Source organism: Cherax quadricarinatus, chromosome 19, assembly GCF_038502225.1.
Source record: "Cherax quadricarinatus isolate ZL_2023a chromosome 19, ASM3850222v1, whole genome shotgun sequence".
NCBI classification, from domain to species: domain Eukaryota; kingdom Metazoa; phylum Arthropoda; class Malacostraca; order Decapoda; family Parastacidae; genus Cherax; species Cherax quadricarinatus.
The window spans coordinates 46,819,358-46,841,673 of NC_091310.1; the positions used below are offsets into that span (position 1 = coordinate 46,819,358).

Sequence of the window (22,316 nt, forward strand, 5' to 3'; positions counted from 1 at the left end):
TCTGGACAACAGTTTTGGTAATCCCGCACCTCCTCCTAACTTCCAAACTACAAATTCTCTGCATTATATTCACACCACACATTGCCCTCAGACATGACATCTCCACTGCCTCCAGCCTTCTCCTCGCTGCAACATTCATCACCCATGCTTCACACCCATATAAGAGCGTTGGTAAAACTATACTCTCATACATTCCCCTCTTTGCCTCCAAGGACAAAGTTCTTTGTCTCCACAGACTCCTAAGTGCACCGCTCACCCTTTTCCCCTCATCAATTCTATGATTCACCTCATCTTTCATAGACCCATCCGCTGACACGTCCACTCCCAAATATCTGAATACATTCACCTCCTCCATACTCTCTCCCTCCAATCTGATATCCAATCTTTCATCACCTAATCTTTTTGTTACCCTCATAACCTTACTCTTTCCTGTATTCACTTTTAATTTTCTTCTTTTGCACACCCTACCAAATTCATCCACCAATCTCTGCAACTTCTCTTCAGAATCTCCCAAGAGCACAGTGTCATCAGCAAAGAGCAACTGTGACAACTCCCACTTTATGTGTGATTCTTTATCTTTTAACTCCACACATCTTGCCAAGACCCTCACATTTACTTCTCTTACAACCCCATCTATAAATATATTAAACAACCACGGTGACATCACACATCCCTGTCTAAGGCCTACTTTTACCGGGAAATAATTTCCCTCCTTCCTACATACTCTAACTTGAGCCTCACTATCCTCATAAAAACTCTTCACTGCTTTCAGTAACCTACCTCCTACACCATACACCTGCAACATCTGCCACATTGCCCCCCTATCCACCCTGTCATACGCCTTTTCCAAATCCATAAATGCCACAAAGACCTCTTTAGCCTTATCTAAATACTGTTCACTTATATGTTTCACTGTAAACACCTGGTCCACACATCCCCTACCTTTCCTAAAGCCTCCTTGTTCATCTGCTATCCTATTCTCAGTCTTACTCTTAATTCTTTCAATAATAACTCTACCATACACTTTACTAGGTATACTCAACAGACTTATCCCCCTATAATTTTTGCACTCTCTTTTGTCCCCTTTGCCTTTATACAAAGGAACCCCCATCTATAAATATATTTAACAACCATGGTGACATTACACATCCCTGTCTAAGATCCACTTCTACCGGGAAGTAGTCCCCCTCTCTTCTACACACCCTAACCTGAGCCTCACTATCCAAATGAAAACTCTTTACAGCATTTAGCAACTTACTACCTATTCCATATACTTGCAACATCTGCCACATTGCTTCCCTATCCACTCTATCATATACCTTTTCTAAATCCATAAATGCAATGAAAACTTCCCTACCTTTATCTAAATACTGTTCACATACATGCTTCAATGTAAACACTTGATCTACACATCCCCTACCCACTCTAAAGCCTCCTTGCTCATCCGCAATCCTACTCTCTGTCTTACCTCTAATTCTTTCAATAATAACCCTACTGTACACTTTTCCTGGTATACTCAGTAAACATATTCAGTAAACATATAAAGGAACTATACACGCTCTTTGCCAATCCCTAGGTACCTTCCCCTCTTTCATACATTTATTAAACAAAAATACCAACCACTCCAACACTATATCCCATCCTGCTTTTAACATTTCTGTCATAATCCCGTCAGTTCCAGCTGCTTTGCCCCCTTTCATTCTAAGTAATGTCTCATGCACTTCCCCCCCCCCACTCACATCCTGCTCTTCTTCACATATTTGTTTATATCTTATCTTAAAAGTTTGGGTTTTAAGACGTTTATTAACCCCTTGACTGTCGCAACCCCCAATCCTGAAGTGTCTCCTGGTGTCGCAAAATTTAAAAAAAAAAAATATTTTTTCTTATGAAATTATAGAGAATCTTTTCCCGATTGTAATGACACCAAAAACACAAAATTTGATGGAAAACTGACGGAATTACGCTCTCGCGAAGTTAGCGACCCCGGCGATATTTACAAATTGGCGATTTCGCCCACTTTGAGCCCTATTTTCGGCTAATTCCATTGTTCCAGTCGACCAAACTCATAGCTTTTTCTTTAGAACTCCTTTTTTTTCTATCGATTGAGTACAAGAAACTGCCCATTTACCGATTTCAACTGCCCAATAACGTGGTCAGAAATTTGCAATTTGGCCAATTTCACGAAAATTAAAAAATATGACAATTTCAAAGTAAGGTCCAGAATGAACAATGCAAACATTCCTGGCTCTAAAATAACATTTTCTTTGTTCATCAGTCATGTCTCCAGGCCCCTCTGATATTACTCTTGCTTTCTATTTTGAATTTTTATTCAAACAAATAATAAAAGATTTACTGTTATGCAGACTACTGCAATACTGTAATAATTGTATAAATAACATCAACCCATTCATGACTGCATATTAGAATGGCTAGTTGGGCATTTATTGGACAATGACATCATTTGTTTACTTTTGAACATTGGCAAAAATCAAACATTTCCCCTACTTTGAGCTCCATTTCCAGGTTCTTTTTATAGTAAAATCAATCAAAATCACCTCTATTTCCATAAGATGTTTTCCCTTCTATCAAATGAGACCAAGAAAACAAGAATACAACCATAAATACTATACAAAAATAGACCACAAACTAGGCATTTTACTTTCGGAGTTTTTTTTTCTCATTATGCACTGCATGCTCCAGGATTTTTTTTATATGGTACACACTGACCACACAGACCCATTCTCTCACATGTGGGCCTACCAGCTTTCTCCTGCTTGATTTGAAGCCGCTAGAATTTATGAGTATATATACGTCAAACACGGTACCTCGTAAGACGTAGGTTAAACGGTTGCAATGATAGGTGATATTGCAGTGATAATACATGAATGGTGGAATACTCGCTTTAGTACCTGCCTTATTTTTGAGTACTTTATTCTTGTAACTTATTGTCCCTCTTCCTTGCATCAAATTTTTATTCCCCAGGCAATTTATGATTTGTACGGGTTTAGTGCTTTAATGTGAATATTATAATACGTAATCCAATTTATATGGAAAGACACTTGTGTACAGTTCAGGACATTTATTAGAGGAAATGGTTCATGTTCAGCTTCTTTAGTCCTAATACAGAGATAACATTTTCTCTAATAAAAGTTCTGAACTGTACAAAGGAATCTTTTTCCACATCTTGTTAGCATCACCATACTATTTATCAATCCAATTTGTGAATTATTAATGTAAAATCTCTGAGCCATAACTAATAGCTTGTCTCCCAAACTGAGTGATGATGGTGGGATACATTTTGAATGACTGAATTTTATTTTAATTTAAATTACACGAGTTCTTTACAAATAAAAAATACTGTACATCATTGCATTCGACTTTAATGTTACATGAAATGATGGTTATGTATTACCATAATTTTACATCTTGTATTATATTTAGTATTTGCATTTGTTGAATACTAAATAAAAGTCACATGGAAAAAAAAAACTTTCTTTGGATTAGATTATTATTATGATCAAAAAAGAATGAGCTAACCTTTGGATTAGAAACCCCAGATGTGGAAAGACACTTATGTAGTTCAGGACATATATTATGGGAAACGTGTCTTTTTCCACATCATGTCGGTATCACCATATATTTTTTTTTTTTTCAGAAATTCCAGTTTTACCGCCAGGTACCATGGGCAGCAGGAGCTGGCTGACCTGTTCATGTCTCTTCCCGATCAAGGTTCGATCTAAGTCTTAATTGTGAGCTTGATTAATAACATACCCAAGTCACACAATGAGGGACCAGAACTCCCTGTCGCAGGTGAAACATTGGGTATGTTTCCTTACACCTGCTGTCTCTGTTCACCTACCAGTAAGTAGGTACCTGGATATTGTTTACCTGGTGTGGGTTGCATCCTGGAGGACATGATTAAAGAACCAAAGTGGAAATAAGGCACAGTCCTCGATGAGGCACAGACTTAATTGAGTTATCCTGGGTAGTTAACTCTCTCCGGGGTTAAAAATCCGAACAAAAGCTTCTCTTCTTTTACCAAATAAGTCACTCTGACTTTTTTGGGTTATCCTAGGTTCTCTACACATATGCTGCTATGTATGATAATTCTATGTAACTGTATTTATGTATACCTGAATAAACTTACTTACTAACAGATCATTGTGCCTGGGAAGTGGAAATTTGATCAAGAGGAAGCGAGATAACTTCAGGAATATAGCTGCTGGTTAGGTCCCTCATGTCTCTTACAGAAACTCTGGCGTTGCACTGGATTAATAAAATATATACATGCATTAATAATTGTCAAAACTAAGTTTAAAAATGTAAGTTTGCGGACATATGAAGTGATTTTTGACCATAAATTACTCTAAGCTAGCACAGGTTGATAAGGTAAACCAAGTTACACTGTATAGTTATAATTTACCACAATAGTCTGGCAGTATTCTGCCAGTGCTCTCTTCTTCAGCAGAGCCGCCATAGCAGATTTAGTTTTCACAAAATCAGTAATATATTGGTGGCCACTTGTGCCTCATTCAAAGGTGTTTACGGCAGGGGAGGAGGATCATAAGTAGTTCAGAATGTCTGCCAGGAGGATCCACTCTTCTTACACAATCTCAATTCCATTACCCTTGTTTCCACTCACTTGGACAAACTGGGGAATTATTTAATTTCTTGGCTTTAGAGGCCTTAATTAATGAACCATGGAGGCATAATACATAATGGGGGAGTGTAGTTAACTGTAATACAGTTATAATAACCAGAGTGAGAGAGGGAGGGAATATAATACTGCCTACATAAACTGTTGGATTACTTGATTGCTGCTCCACGGCAGCTTTAATTATGAAAGTCACAGAGTGAGGTTAAACGACGGGAAGTTTAACTTTACTTTTATGCAGTTGTATTGAGGATAAAAGTAAGTAAATCATTGTATAATGTTAATTGCGCAAGGTGGTCGTCTGGTGTCTAGCATGGCTGGCAGGCGAGGTCCTCTATAGTTGTGTGTTGATATGGCGTACACGAGGCACTCAGAACTAAACAACAAAATGGAGTAAATAAGAAGCAGTTCACCATTCAACACACAACTATTAAGCAAGGTATGGAGGGCAAGGCCCGGCGTACAATGTGAGGTGCCCTGGAAGGGGTAATATTGCATACTTGTTGAGATAATGATGGTAAAAAGAGGGAGGGGGGCTTGGCTGGCACTGAGCGAATGTTGGAGGAATCCTCGTTTCGTAGGAAAAGAATCTTCAGTTTACCTTTTTTTTTTTTTTACTAATCTATCTTGAGTTTCTGTATGTAATGATGACAGATTGATGCAGAAGATTATTTTGCCCATTGATGGCCCGCAAAAGATTAAGAGTTTAGTAATGCGGGGGAGCAAAAATCGTCTCCTGTAATGACCTTGAACTTGAACGATGTATTATGGCATGATTTCTCTTTGAAACGAAAGCGGGACAATAAATACCTAAATTCTCGAAAAATACGATATACTTTTTGCACAGTAATCGCCAGTTAGAAGCATAAGAGTGGGCGTATACTGAGTGTACTGTTGATGCCCAGTGCCATCCCTGTTATTGGGCAATTAGTTTGCTTTCACCAGCGACCATGTGCATGTGGGGCCCAGCAGGGTGGGCGGCCACCAACTACTCATGACCACACAAGTTCTAAAAAAAGTTCCATTAGAACTCCAGTTACAAGCCATTAAAAAATTACTCTACAAAACCTTTGAACTCTATCCAGTCCTTTCATGGCAAGACTCGGAGGCACATTGGACGATATATATTTGGCACTTTTTTCAAATGTAATAATGAGATTTAAGGCACCCAACCTTGCAATTGTGCTTTGATTTCTTGCTTTTTCAGTGCTGTACGACAGTTCTAGTCAGGTTTTCACGGAAAACGTTTTGTAGGATTTCATATAGGTAGCAGTAGAGTTGATGTTTTTGTTCAGTAGGTTCAGGGTGTGCTTGTATGTGGTCTGTACACTGCTAGGAATGTTTCCTGTACTGATACTACTCGACCGGATCACTTGAGTTCATGAATCTTATTTTGTAGGAATTCTTGACTTTTAGTTTTAAAGTGAGAAATTTCATTGGTTTGATCATTTGATGGGGAAGGTACCTTCATCTTAAGGACTTCATATAATGAGTGAGTTACTCATCCCTTTCTTGGATCAGACCTGACTCGTTCCCAAATCCCTGAGCTGTATGACACTTACAGGTTTAAGTTTCATGACCTGAGCTGCAGTATTGCTTATACCTGAGTAAAATACACAAGTAAGGTGCTCCATTGTTTATAATTAATGCTTATATAAACAGCTTAGAGGGAATAGACAGCTGTAGTACAATGGAACCTCGTTTTTTTGTGTGCCGTAGTCTGTATGTAAAACTATAGTTATTCTTTATAAAACGTATTTTTTCTTAATATTTTTGGGGTGTCTGGAATGGATTAATTGGATTTACATTATTTCTTATGGGAAATATTAAAAAAAAATACATTTTATAGAGAATAACTATAGTTTTACTTAAACTAGGGCATACAAAAACCGAGGTTCCACTGTACTACAGCTGTCTATTCCCTTTAAGTTGTTTTGCAAATAAAACAGACATACAGTGGAACCGAGGTTCCACTGTATATGTATTTTATTTGCAAAAATCTTTTGCCAAATAAATGTATAACAAAAATTATTGTAAATCTTTTACTCTACAATTTGTTTCATTTTAGTAAATAGTGATGGATGATGGAAATTAACGTTGATAAATGCTCTGTAATGAAAATGTGAGAATACAGATTGTGACAAAATTTTAGAAGTATCATATGAAGGTAGTGATCTATGAGTTTTTAAATAAAAATTTTCGAGAGATCATATAGAATAAATTAAATTGTGATAAATGCATATGATTCACTGACTAATTATAAAATAGTTTTCACATATGGATGGAGAGATGCTGAAAAAGTTGTGTACAATATATAAACAAGGCCAAAATTGGAATATTCAGCTGTCTGGTGAAGAAAAGGATAGCTCCAATTCCTAGGATCAGGAGCCCTTTTTATCAGTAATACCACAAGCATTCATTTTTTCAGCTTGCTCTCCTAAGCATCAGTTGTAATTCCTGTTGATTATAAACGGTTAGTTTTCTCCTGGTATTTTTAGCCATTGTCTTAACAGCAAATTTCATAACTTAGGTGCAGTAATAATAATAATAATTATCTACAAGTACATGTACAAGGTATACAGGCCTGGCTGACGTCAATGGCATATTACTGTATAGAAAGCCGCTTATGCAGAGCATTACGGGCAAATTAGGTCAGTTTTGTTCCAGGATGCGACCCACACCGGTCAACTAACACCCAGGTAGCCATTTTACTGATAGGGAACATAGACAACCGGTGTAAGGAAACGCGCCCAATATTTCTACCCTAGTTGGGAATCGAACCCGGACATTCACCATGTGAAGTGAGAGCTTTAGCCACCAGGCCACCAGAATGTTGTCAAGCAGTCAGAATAAACCAGTTATAAAATGCTTTAAGTCCAATAAATGAAACTGTAATGAAGGCAAAAAATAAAAGATGGTAATAGAAAACTTTTTTTTTCCTGGATTATAATTTCATTTATTGACCTTCAGATATGTCATATAATTGATTAATTTTGATTGCAAAACAACAGTTTAACTGATTTAACTTAATCATAAATGTCAGTAGAGGGAGTTGCTTGAAAATCTATAAGAGGAAACGGCAAGTCGATTGCTTAAGATGATTATTTTTATTTACTGTACAGCATTTATAGTTTAAATATTGTACATGTTCCTTGGTAGTGCAGTGGACCTTGCTTAAGAATTAAGACCATTTTATTTTAACTGTCTTTATGCAGTATTTTTTTTTTTTTTATCTAAATCGTTTTTTACTTTATTTTGCCACATATAAAACATTTTATAGCTACTATTTTTTATCAAACTTATTGTTAACATTTTAATCCTGCATTTCAGACCATTTCATGAAATTGCCTCAATATGTGGGCAAATATAGTTCTGCGGCCTCATACATAAACCTGACAACCCACATTAAGGTTGAAGTGAGAAAAATGCTATTGAATATAGGTTGCTGATATCATGACTATTGCAGGTAAAAATGTTCTTAACTTAGTTGATACCTTTCTCATTCGTATTTGACAACCTAAAATCTGTATACAGTATTACAGCGACACACATTAGTTTAAAAAAAATTGAGTTTGCATCTTCACTGTCTTATTTATACAAATGAGATGACACATTTGTGGGTTGTCTGATTCATGCACTATTTGTATAGGATCATTAATTTTTTATTTGAAAAAATAAAATGAGGATATAATATATATATATATATATATATATATATATATAATATATTTATATATATATATATATATATATATTTAATTATATATATATGTATGTGTATATATATATATATATATAAATACATATATATACATTATATATATATATATATACATATGTATATGTATATATGTATATATATATATGTATGTATATATATATATGTATATGTATATATGTATATATATATATATATGTATATGTATGTATATATATATGTATATGTATGTATGTATATATATATGTATATGTATGTATGTATATATATATGTATATGTATGTATGTATATATATATGTATATGTATGTATGTATATATATATGTATATGTATGTATGTATATATATATGTATATGTATGTATGTATATATATATGTATATGTATGTATGTATATATATATGTATATGTATGTATGTATATATATATGTATATGTATGTATGTATATATATATGTATATGTATGTATGTATATATATATGTATATGTATGTATGTATATATATATGTATATGTATGTATGTATATATATATGTATATGTATGTATGTATATATATATGTATATGTATGTATGTATATATATATGTATATGTATGTATATATATATGTATATGTATGTATATATATATATATATATATATATATATATATATATATATATATATATATATATATATATATATATATATATATATATGTATGTATATATATATGTATATGTATGTATATATATATATATATATATATATATATATATATATATGTATATGTATGTATATATATATGTATATGTATATATATATGTATATGTATGTATATATATATGTATATGTATATATATGTATATGTATATATATATATGTATATGTATATATATATGTATATGTATGTATATATATATGTATATGTATGTATATATATATATATATATATATATATATATATATATATATATATATATATATATCTAAATATATATCTATATATATATATCTATATATATATATATATATTATATATGTGTGTTTGTGTATGTGTGTGCAAAACAACCAATGTGAAAGAATAGAGAAATTCCAAGCGCTTTCGTGACTACTCAAATTGTCAAGGAACTATAAAAGTAATGCATCAAAGGAAGGCATATAAAGGGTCTAGACCACACCTCACTATCACATCCCACAACAAAGCAACACCTGATGCGTGGCTCATAAGAAAGAGAACACTGCAGCAGGTCATCTGGCCAAACTAGACAGGTCCTTCACGCAACCCACAAACAAACTATTCTACCCAAGAATTAAGAATTATGAATAATATGAATATTCCCTTTGATTTATATAAATTATATCCATTTACAATTAAAATTCTTAATTCTTGGATAGAATAGTTTGTGGGTTGCGTGAAGGACCTGTCTAATTTGGCCAGAAGACCTGCTGCAGTGTTCTCTTTCTTATGAGTCGCACGTCAGGTGTTGCTTTGTTGTGGGATGTGATAGTGAGGTGTGGTCTAGACCCTTTATATGCGTTCCTTTGATGCATTACTTTTAATGTTCTTTGATATGCGAGTAGTCACGAAAGGACTTGGAATTTCTCTATTCTTTCACAGTGGTTGTTTTGCATATTCTGAAATCACCTGTTTACTGTGATCTTATTGCATATATATATATAATATATATATATATATAATATATATATATATATATATATATATATATATATATATTATTTTATCACACTGGCCGATTCCCACCAACGCAGGGTGGCCTGAAAAAGAAAAACTTTCACCATCATTCACTCCATCACTGCCTTGCCAGAAGGGTGCTTTACACTACAGTTTTTAAACTGCAACATTAACACCCCTCCTTCAGAGTGCAGGCACTATACTTCCCATCTCCAGGACTCAAGTCTGGCCTGCTGGTTTACCTGAACCCCTTCATAAATGTTACTTTGCTCACACTCCAACAGCACGTCAAGTATTAAAAACCATTTGTTTCCAATCACTCCTATCAAACAAGCTCACACATCCCTGCTGGAAGTCCAAGCCCCTCGCACACAAAACCTCCTTTACCCCCTCCCTCCAACCTTTCCTAGGCCGACCCCTACCCCGCCTTCCTTCCACTACAGACTGATACACTCTTGAAGTCATTCTGTTTCGCTCCATTATCTCTACATGTCCAAACCACCTCAACCCTTCCTCAGCCCTTTGGACAACAGTTTTGGTAATCCCGCACCTCCTCCTAACTTCCAAACTACAAATTCTCTGCATTATATTCACACCACACATTGCCCTCAGACATGACATCTCCACTTCCTCCAGCCTTCTCCTCGCTGCAACATTCATCACCCATGCTTCACACCCATATAAGAGCATTGGTAAAACTATACTCTCATACATTCCCCTCTTTGCCTCCAAGGACAAGGTTCTTTGTCTCCACAAACTCCTAAGTGCACCACTCACCCTTTTCCCCTCATCAATTCTATGATTCACCTCATCTTTCATAGACCCATCCGCTGACACGTCCACTCCCAAATATCTGAATACATTCACCTCCTCCATACTCTCTCCCTCTAATCTGATATCCAATCTTTCATCACCTAATCTTTTTATCCTCATAACCTTACTCTTTCCTGTATTCACTTTTAATTTTCTTCTTCTGCATACCCTACCAAATTCGTCCACCAATCTCTGCAACTTCTCTTCAGAATCTCCCAAGAGCACAGTGTCATCAGCAAAGAGCAACTGTGACAACTCCCACTTTGTGTGATTCTTTATCTTTTAACTCCACGCCTCTTGCCAAGACCCTCGCATTTACTTCTCTTACAACCCCATCTATAAATATATAATATATATATATATATATATATATATATATATATATATATATATATATATATATATATATATATATATATATATATATATATATATATTTTTTTTTTTTTTTTTTTTTTTTCAACAAGTCGGCCGTCTCCCACCGAGGCAGGGTGACCCAAAAAAGAAAGAAAATCCCCAAAAAGAAAATACTTTCATCATCATTCAACACTTTCACCACACTCGCACATTATCACTGTTTTTGCAGAGGTGCTCAGAATACAACAGTCTAGAAGCTTAAACATATAAAGATACACAACATATCCCTCCAAACTGCCAATATCCCAAACCCCTCCTTTAAAGTGCAGGCATTGTACTTCCCATTTCCAGGACTCAAGTCCGACTATATGAAAATAACCGGTTTCCCTGAATCCCTTCACTAAATATTACCCTGCTCACACTCCAACAGATCGTCAGGTCCCAAGTATCATTCGTCTCCATTCACTCCTACCTAATACGCTCATGCACGCTTGCTGGAAGTCCAAGCCCCTAGCCCACAAAACCTCCTTTACCCCCTCTTTCCAACTTTTTCGAGGACGACTCCTACCTCTCCTTCCTTCCCCTATAGATTTATATGCTTTCCATGTCATTCTACTTTGATCCATTCTCTCTAAATGACCATACCACCTCAACAACCCCTCTTCTGCCCTCTGACTAATGCTTTTATTAACTCCACACCTTCTCCTAATTTCCACACTCCGAATTTCCTGCATAATATTTACACCACACATTGCCCTTAGACAGGACATCTCCACTGCCTCCAACCGTCTCCTCGCTGCTGCATTTACCACCCAAGCTTCACATCCATATAAGAGTGTTGGTACTACTATACTTTCATACATTCCCTTCTTTGCCTCCATAGATAACGTTTTTTCACTCCACATATACCTCAACGCACCACTCACCTTTTTTCCCTCATCAATTCTATGATTAACCTCATCCTTCATAAATCCATCCGCCGACACGTCAACTCCCAAGTATCTGAAAACATTCACTTCTTCCATACTCCTCCTCCCCAATTTGATATCCAATTTTTCTTTATCTAAATCATTTGATACCCTCATCACCTTAATCTTTTCTATGTTCACTTTCAACTTTCTACCTTTACACACATTTTCAAACTCATCCACTAACCTTTGCAATTTTTCTTTAGAATCTCCCATAAGCACAGTATCATCAGCAAAAAGTAACTGTGTCAATTCCCATTTTGAATTTGATTCCCCATAATTTAATCCCACCCCTCTCCCGAACACCCTAGCATTTACTTCTTTTACAACCCCATCTATAAATATATTAAACAACCATGGTGACATTACACATCCCTGTCTAAGACCTACTTTTACCGGGAAGTATTCTCCCTCTCTTCTACACACCCTAACCTGAGCCTCACTATCCTCATAAAAACTCTTTACAGCATTTAGTAACTTACCACCTATTCCATATACTTGCAACATCTGCCACATTGCTCCTCTATCCACTCTATCATATGCCTTTTCTAAATCCATAAATGCAATAAAAACTTCCCTACCTTTATCTAAATACTGTTCACATATATGCTTCAATGTAAACACTTGATCTACACATCCCCTACCCACTCTGAAGCCTCCCTGCTCATCCGCAATCCTACATTCTGTCTTACCTCTAATTCTTTCAATTATAACCCTACCGTATACTTTTCCTGGTTTTTTTTTTATTATCACACCGGCCGATTCCCACCAAGGCAGGGTGGCCCGAAAAAGAAAAACTTTCACCATCATTCACTCCATCACTGTCTTGCCAGAAGGGTGCTTTACACTACAGTTTTTAAACTGCAACATTAACACCCCTCCTTCAGAGTGCAGGCACTGTACTTCCCATCTCCAGGACTCAAGTCCGGCCTGCCGGTTTCCCTGAATCCCTTCATAAATGTTACTTTGCTCACACTCCAACAGCACGTCAAGTATTAAAAACCATTTGTCTCCATTCACTCCTATCAAACACGCTCACGCATGCCTGCTGGAAGTCCAAGCCCCTCGCACACAAAACCTCCTTTACCCCCTCCCTCCAACCCTTCCTAGGCCGACCCCTACCCCGCCTTCCTTCCACTACAGACTGGTATACTCAGTAAACTTATTCCTCTATAATTTTTACAATCTCTTTTGTCCCCTTTCCCTTTATATAAAGGGACTATACATGCTCTCCGCCAATCCCTAGGTACCTTCCCCTCTTTCATACATTTATTAAACAAAAGTACCAACCACTCCAACACTATATCCCCCCTGCTTTTAACATTTCTGTCATGATCCCATCAGTTCCAGCTGCTTTACCCCCTTTCATTCTATGTAATGCCTCACGTACCTCCACCACACTTACATTCTGGTCTTCTTCACTCCTAAAAGATGGTATACCTCCCTGGCCAGTGCATGAAATTACCGCCTCCCTTTCTTCCTTAACATTTAAAAGTTCCTCAAAATATTCTCGCCATCTACCTAATACCTCCCTCTCCCCATCTACTAACTCCCCTACTCTGTTTTTAACTGACAAATCCATACTTTCCCTAGGCTTTCTTAACTTGTTTAACTCCAAAATTTTTTCTTATTTTCATTAAAATTTCTTGACAGTGCCTCTCCCACTCTTTCATCTGCTCTCCTTTTGCACTCTCTCACCACTCTCTTCACCTTTCTTTTACTCTCCATATACTCTGCTCTTCTTATAACACTTCTGCTTTGTAAAAACCTCTCGTAAGCTACCTTTTTCTCTTTTATCACACCCTTTACTTCATCATTCCACCAATCACTCCTCTTTCCTCCTGCCCCCACCCTCCTATAACCACAAACTTCTGCCCCACATTCTAATACTGCATTTTTAAAACTATTCCAACCCTCTTCAACCCCCCCACTACTCATCTTTGCACTAGCCCACCTTTCTGCCAATAGTCTCTTATATCTCGCCCGAACTTCCTCCTCCCTTAGTTTATACACTTTCACCTCCCTCTTACTTGTTGTTGCCACCTTCCTCTTTTCCCATCTACCTCTTACTCTAACTGTAGCTACAACTAAATAATGATCCGATATATCAGTTGCGCCTCTATAAACATGTACATCCTGGAGCCTACCCGTCAACCTTTTGTCCACCAATACATAATCTAACAAACTACTTTCATTACGTGCTACATCATACCTTGTATATTTATTTATCCTCTTTTTCATAAAATATGTATTACTTATTACCAAATTTCTTTCTACACATAGCTCAATTAAAGGCTCCCCATTTACATTTACCCCTGGCACCCCAAATTTACCTACTACTCCCTCTATAACATTTTTACCCACTTAAGCATTGAAATCCCCAACCACCATTACTCTCACACTTGATTCAAAACTCCCCACGCATTCACTCAACATTTCCCAGAATCTCTCTCTCTCTCTCTCTACACTTCTCTCTTCTCCAGGTGCATACACGCTTACTATAACCCACTTTTCACATCCAATCTTTATTTTGCTCCACATAATCCTTGAATTTATACATTTGTAGTCCCTCTTTTCCTGCCATAGCTTATCCTTCAACATTATTGCTACTCCTTCTTTAGCTCTAACTCTATTTGAAACCCCTGACCTAATCCCATTTATTCCTCTCCATTGAAACTCTCCCACCCCCTTCAGCTTTGTTTCACTTAAAGCCAGGACATCCAGTTTCTTCTCATTCATAACATCCACAATCATCTCTTTCTTATCATTTGCACAACATCCACGCACATTCAGACTTCTCACTTTGACAATTTTCTTCTTCTTATTCTTTTTAGTAATCTTTACAGGAAAAGGGGTTACTAGCCCATTGTTCCCGGCATTTTAGTTGACTTTTACAACACGCATGGCTTACGGAGGAAAGATTCTTATTCCACTTCCCCATGGATGTAAAAGGAAAAGTAATAAGACCAAGAACTATTAAGATAAAATCAAAGAAAACTCAGATGAGTGTGTATAAATAAACGTGTACATGTATGTGTAGTGTGACCTAAGTGTAAGTAGAAGTGTGTGTGTATCTATATATATATATATATATTTATTTATTTATATATTTATATATTTATTTATTTATTTATTTATTTATTTATTTATTCATAAACCTGTGTTTCAGGCAAGAATAAGCAGCTAAATATACACAGTAGCAAAGTAATGAATAATACTACAATTACTAATAAGATTAAGCCTATTATAGCTTAAAAACTATTTACTATATTTTTATTTTTTTGTATGGATTTGATTAAGTTTATTTTTAATGGAAAACAATTCATCAGCCTCTTCATCCTGTATACCTTTTATTTTTATTCTCTTAATACACTGGAGAGTGTTAACTATGGGATGCTCATGCTTTCAGCTACAGCCCTCAGGTCAATCTTAAAACCTGGTTTGATATTTCAATTGATGGCCTGAAAGATGTAAATTACTACACTTTGCCATCTTAACATTTGAGAGCGTTATATAGGATATTTTATAACTTTCCCACTGCATGCTCCTACCTCATATATAGTTCTTATTATGTTTAGCAGTCCAACATGGGCACCCAATCCTTATAAATCAAAAACAGTTTGCAGAAACAATTTATTTCCTATTGAAAATAGGGTGTCATTTGATAATTTCCTTTGTTTCCAGGATGTGTTAAAAGCTTTAAACTATTAATGCACACTTAGTTATTCCTACTGTACTACTATTTTTTTTATAACACCAGCTGTCTCCCACAGAGATTGGGTGCCCCCTATCTCCTCTCTCAAAAAAAAAAAAAATGTCCCAGATTGAATCAGTCATGCCAAAAACAATCTGAGATCACAGTTCTGATGGCCATCTGAACTGCAGTATCTCCACCCATGTTCTAGGCATATTCCCCTGAGAAAGAAGAAGAGCAGGAGTAAACTGGAGAGAGAAAGACGCTCCCTCTACAGAAGACGACGAAGAGTCACTGAGCTCCTCAGGAGTGCTAGAATATCTGATACACGAAAGGAGGCGCTGACCAGGGAAGTGGAAACTATCGAACTTAAGTTAAATGACTTTTACAGGAACCAGGAGAGGCAGGAGGAGCTTAAAGCTATTAGTGAAATTGAAAGAAATCCAAAATATTTCTTTTCATATGCCAAAAACAAGGCAAATACCACATCTAGTATCGGGCTCTTACTCAGACAGGATGGGACTTACACAGATGACAACAAGGAAATGAGTGAAATAATGAAATCCCAGTGCAACTCTGGGTTTAGTGAACCACTAATCGGTCTGAGGATCGACTACCCAAATGATTTCTTCATGAATGAGCCTTAAAACTCCATAAATGTATGCCAGATTTCCGACATTGCCCTAACTCCGATAGATTTCAAAAAAGCCATTGACAACATGCCCATGCACTCAGCCTCGGGCCCAGACTCGTAGAACTCTGTTTTCATTAAGAACTGCAAGAAACCCCTCTCGCGTGCCCTAAGTACACTATGGAGGAGGAGCTTGGACATGGGTGAAATTCCACAGTCACTTAAAACAACGGATATAGCCCCACTCCATAAAGGTGGCAGCAAAGCATTAGCTAAGAACTCTAGACCAATAGCTCTGACGTCCCACATCATAAAAATCTTTGAAAGAGTGCTAAGAAGCAGGATTGCAAATCACCTGGATTCCCAAAATCTGCACAATCCAGGGCAATATGGGTTGAGGGCAGGTCGCTCCTGCCTCTCACAACTACTGGATCACTATGATATGGCCTTGGATGCACTGGAAGAAAATCAGAATGCAGATGTAATATACACAGACTTTGCAAAAGCATTTGACAAATGCGATCATGGCGTAATAGCCCATAAAATACGTGCTAAAGGAATAACTGGGAAAGTGGGGAGATGGATCTTCAACTTCCTAACAAATCGAACACAAAGAGTAGTGGTCAACAGAGTTAAATCGGAGGCTGCCATAGTGAAGAGCTCTGTTCCACAAGGAACAGTACTCGCCCCCATCTTATTCCTTATCCTCATATCAGACATAGACAGAGATATACATCACAGCACCGTATCATCCTTTGTGGATGATACTAGGATCTGCTGTCATCTGCTGAGGACGCGGTTAACCTCCAAGAAGATATGAACAAAGTTTTCCAGTGGGCAACGGTAAACAATATGATGTTCAATGAGGACAAATTCCAACTACTCCGTTATGGAAAACTGAAGGAGATAATAACTAGAACAGAGTATACCCCGGCCGGGATTGAACCTGCGAGTCAGAACAGAGTATACTACAGACTCTGGCCATACAATAGAGCGGAAAAATAATGTAAGGGACCTGGGAGTAGTGATGTCTGAGGATCACACTTTCAAGGATCACAACAGTGCCACAATCGCACATGCAAAGAAAATGATAGGATGGATAATGAGAACGTTCAAAACGAGAGATGCCATGCCAGTGATGATCCTTTTCAAATCACTTGTTCTCTCTAGGCTGGAATACTGCTGTACATTAACATCTCCATTCAAAGCAGGTGAAATCGCAGATCTAGAGAGTGTACAGAGATCCTTTACTGCACGTATAAGTTCTGTCAAGCACCTTAACTACTGGGAACGCTTGGAAGCACTTGACTTGTACTCATTGGAATGCAGGAGGGAGAGATATATCATAATCTAGACATGGAAAATCCTGGAAGGAATGGTCCCAAATCTGCACACAGAAATCACTCCCTACGAAAGTAAAAGACTGGGCAGGCGATGCAAAATGCCCCTAATAAAAAGTAGGGGTGCCATTGGTACACTAAGGGAAAACACCATAAGTGTCCGGGGCCCAAGACTGTTCAACAGCCTCCCATCAAGCATTAGGGGAATTGCCAATAAACCCCTGGCTGCCTTCAAGAGAGAGCTGGACAGATACCTAAAGTCAGTGCCAGATCAGCCGGGCTGTGGCTCGTACGTTGGACTGCGTGCGGCCAGCAGTAACAGCCTAGTTGATCAGGCCCTGATCCATCGGGAGGCCTGGTCATGGACCGGGCCACGGGGGCATTGATCCCCGGAATAACCTCCAGGTAACCCATCCTTCCAAGTGCAGGTACTGTATTTCCCACCTCTAGGACACAAGTCTGGCCAACATGTTTTGCTGACTATAAATGTTACTCATGTTTTGCTGAATCTCTCTCTAAATGTTACTCTACTTGCATTGAAGAGCACATCAAATCATAAAAGCCGCTTGCCCAGCTTCTGTCTTAACGTGCTCACACAGGCCTGTTGAATGTCCAAACTCTTAGACTCGACCTCTTTTTACCTGCTCCAACCTATCCTGGGACTATCCCTACTTCCATCCACTCCAGATTTATGCACTCTTCTAACCACCCTATTTTGCACCATTTCTAAATATCCAAACCACTTCAACAGCACCTCAGCCCTCTGAATAATAGTTTTGGTAAACCCACACCTAATTTCTAAGCTGCAAATTCTCTCCACAATAGTATTTGCACCAAACATTTTTCATCTTCACTGCCCATTTGCACCAAACAAATCTCCACTGCCCATTTGCACCAAACACACACTGCCTCCAGATTCCTCACTGCAGTTTAAAACCAGTACCTCATGCCCATCAACAGTATTGGTACTATTATTCTCTGACACATTCTCCATTTTGCCTCCATGAATAAAATTAATTGTTTCCACAGATGTCTCAGTGGTTCATAAACCCATCTGCTGACAGGTCCACTCCCAAATATCTAAAAACATTATATTATTTCCTCTATTCTCCCTCCCTCCAATCTGATATCCAATCTTTCATTGCGTAATTTTTTTTCTTTTTTTCGGGACGTTCTGCCTTGGTGTGAGACTGCTGATGTGTTAATAAAAAAAAATTTTTTTTTTACTAATCATCTTGCTCTTTTCCTCTGTTCATTTTAAATTTATTTCTTTTACATGACCCTCCAAAATTCCTCTGCCATTCTTTGCAACTTCTCTTCAGACTATCCCAAAAGAACTCTTATTGGCAAAAAGTAACTACGACAACTCTTTTTTTATCAGAATCATTATTTTTTTTACTCCCAAACCTCTCTCCAACCCTTTCCCTTTTCATGCATACATTGAACAAATACTTTTTTTTTTAACACACCAGCAGTATCCTACCAAAGCAGGATAACCTAAAAAGAAAAATGGAAGTTTTTCTTTTTAACCCTTTCAGGGTCAACACCCCCGATCGAAAAATAAAAAAAAAAAAGTGATTTTTTCTTAATGAAACGATAGAGAATCTTTTCCCGATGGTAATGACACCAAAAGTACGAAATTTGATGGGAAACTTACAAAATTACACTCTGGCGAAGTTACTGTATCAGCAATTTTTATGCATCGGCAAATTTGCCCACTTTGAGCCCTATTTTCGGCCAATACCATTGTTCCAGTCGACTAAAATCATAGCTTTTTCGCTAGAACTCCATTTGTTCTATTGATTGAGCACAAGAAACTGCCCATTTACCAATTTCAACTACCCAATAAAGTGGTCAGAAATTGGCAATTTGGCCAATTACACACAATTTTTAAAAGTTGCCAATTTCAAAATAGGGTCCAGAATAAACAAGACAGACATTCCTGGCAAAATAACATTTTCTCTGTTCATTAGCCATGTCTCCAGGCCCCTCTTTTATTACTCTTGCTTTCCAATTTGAATTTTTATTCTCGCAAAAAAATAGAAAATTTACCGTTATGCAGACTACTGCATTATTGTAAAAATGGTATAAATGATATTAGCGCACTTGTGAAAGAATATTAGTCACCAGTTGACGTGTATTGGACACGTGGTTTGATTTGTTTACTCTTCAACACCGGCCAAAATTGAACATTTTTGCTAATTTTAGCTCAATTTCAAGGTACTTTTCATCGTGAACCCAATCAACATCATCTCTATTTCTGTAATATGTCTTCCATTCTATCAAATGAGACCAAGAAAACAAGAATACTGCAAAGTCGCTGTTATAAACTAAAAACACGGAGTTTTTTTTTTTCTCTCATGCACCACGTTGTGCAGGATTTTTTTTATACTGCGCACACTGACCAGGCAGACCCATTCTTTCATATGTAGGCCTACCAGCTTTCTTCCACCAGATTTGAAGGAGCTAGAATTTTGGCGTATAAATACAGGACTGACATTGGCTCTCAAGCCATACATGTATGGGACCGACCCTGAAATGGTTAAATTCAGTAATTTATACAGGAGAAGGGGTGATCTTGTGTGACTATTAACATATTAAGTATTGTGCTATTAACAGTAGCTTTTAATTAAAGCAAGCAGTGGTGCCAAGAGGAAGCATGGTTCTCAGAAGAAACAAATTAATTAATAAAGTAGGTTAGTCTGGGGTGTCAGTGGCATGGGTATGTGGGGGATATGGTGTTAAAGTATCTAATATCCATAGAAACAAGAATGAACCTAAAGCCTATATTCTTAAATTTAGTGTAGATACTAGCCATAAAGGTTCAACATTTGGTCTTTGAAAGAATACGAAAACAGTCCATGATAAAAGCTTGAAGCAATGTATGTTCAGCAATGTTCTGGTGGTGTTAATGTTCATGGTGTTGATATTTGCTTTGCTGCTCAAAGGCTAGCAGAGCATATGAGCATAAAATTTTGGAACAGGTGATGGCTATTTTCTTTTTTTATCACATCATCTGTTTCCCACTGAGGCAGGGTGACCCAAAAAGAAAGACAAACTCAAAAAGAAAAAACTTTCATCATTAAACACTTTCACCATCACTCATACATAATCACTGTCTTTGCAGAGGTGTTCAGATACTTCAAACTGCCAGTATTCCAACCCCCTCCTTTAAAGTGCAGGTATTGTACTTCCCATATCCAGGACTCAAGTCCGGTTAACTGGTTTCCCTGAACCCCTTCACAAAATATTACCCTGCTTGCACTCCAACAGCTCGTCAGGTCCCAAAAACCATTTGTCTGTTCACTCCTATCTAACACGCTCACGCACACTTGCTGGAAGTCTAAGCCTCTCACCTATGTATGTGTGTGTATATGGTTGGCTGTGTGCTTTCATAATTGTTATGGCTTTTAGTAATGTGAAGACTTACGATGAGGGGCTTGTAGTGCATCTCTGGATGAACTTGCAAAAGTCACAATAATGTCTGTAATGAGATGCAGTTGATGATCTCGTCTAGTACACTGAGCTCGGACAAAAGAGAAGTGATGGTCTGTTATCCATGCTTATGAATTCCTAGGTAGTGTATTATAAAGGACTAGCATCAACATGGTAAACAGTTAGATGGTGGATGCTTTCTTTAAACCTGTTTCTCTTTAAACATCTCATCCATCTACATCTCGGCCCAGTACATTATTTTCACTAGTGAAGTTTTACTTACAGCTCGCTACTGTCAATCATGGCAGTTTATACCTTATATCTCCACCACATAAAAGTAAGTAAAATTATTATAAATTATGTACAGTACATACTATAAAATTTCCATACTGTACTGTAGTGCTGCAGGCTACAATACCCACACCCCCTGGTTGTCTGCATTAGTGGACCAAGTCCACTATTTCAAAACACAACTAGACAATCATGAAACATTAATTTCATAAGCTGGAAGTAGAAGACAATTGCCATTATTGTTCACTCACTCTCCCCCATTAATGAGAGGGTACTCTGTACTTACTGTTAGGAGGGCAAGCAGCAGGTGTGAGGGAAATGTACCCAGTGTATTACCTCCATCAGGGATCAGTCCTAAACCCTCTGTGACACTACCAGCAATCCCAGACACACTGTGACACTACCAACCAATTCATGAGCAAAACTGTCTGGTACACTTAAACCTAGCCTACCTTTAAGGGGGGGGATTCAGGGTTCCTGCGCGCGGAGCAAAAAAAAAGTTCGAAAAAATATGAAAATTGAGTTATTGTTACCAAAAAATAGCTGAACTTTCTGGCTACACTCTGGTATAATTATTATCCTTGTACGATGTTTCTAAAAGGAATTACAGCCATTTATAACAGGCATGGTGACAGCGCTGACGCGACATATTGCGTAAGAAGCGCTGACTCGGCTTTGTTTACGTTTTACGTTTTTTCCCCGTGTTATTTTTATCGTTTTCTTATATCTTTATGTCTAATAT

At 37.2% G+C, this 22,316-nt stretch overlaps 2 protein-coding genes across 4 annotated transcripts in view; one reads left to right on the forward strand and one right to left on the reverse strand.

The window, feature by feature from the left end:
* IntS4 (integrator complex subunit 4) overlaps positions 1-4,579 on the reverse strand; it is a 35,720-nt gene extending 31,141 nt beyond the window's left edge. The window contains exons 1-2 of one of the 2 annotated variants that reach the window (XM_053776257.2): positions 4,424-4,551; positions 4,152-4,266 (exon numbers count right to left, since the gene is read on the reverse strand). Coding sequence is in view for 1 of the 2 variants with exons in the window: in XM_053776255.2 (XP_053632230.1) it covers positions 4,424-4,477 (54 nt within the window). In the remaining variant the exon portion in view is untranslated. Of the gene's footprint in view, positions 1-4,151; positions 4,267-4,423 lie in introns of both variants that reach the window. The other variant, XM_053776255.2, reaches the window with a different exon arrangement.
* A 356-nt stretch (positions 4,580-4,935) lies between these two features.
* LOC128688402 (uncharacterized) overlaps positions 4,936-22,316 on the forward strand; it is a 59,882-nt gene continuing 42,501 nt past the window's right edge. The window contains exons 1-2 of one of the 2 annotated variants that reach the window (XM_053776259.2): positions 4,952-5,093; positions 7,985-8,120. The gene's annotated coding sequence lies outside the window, so the exon portion shown is untranslated. Of the gene's footprint in view, positions 5,094-7,984; positions 8,121-22,316 lie in introns of both variants that reach the window. The other variant, XM_053776258.1, reaches the window with a different exon arrangement.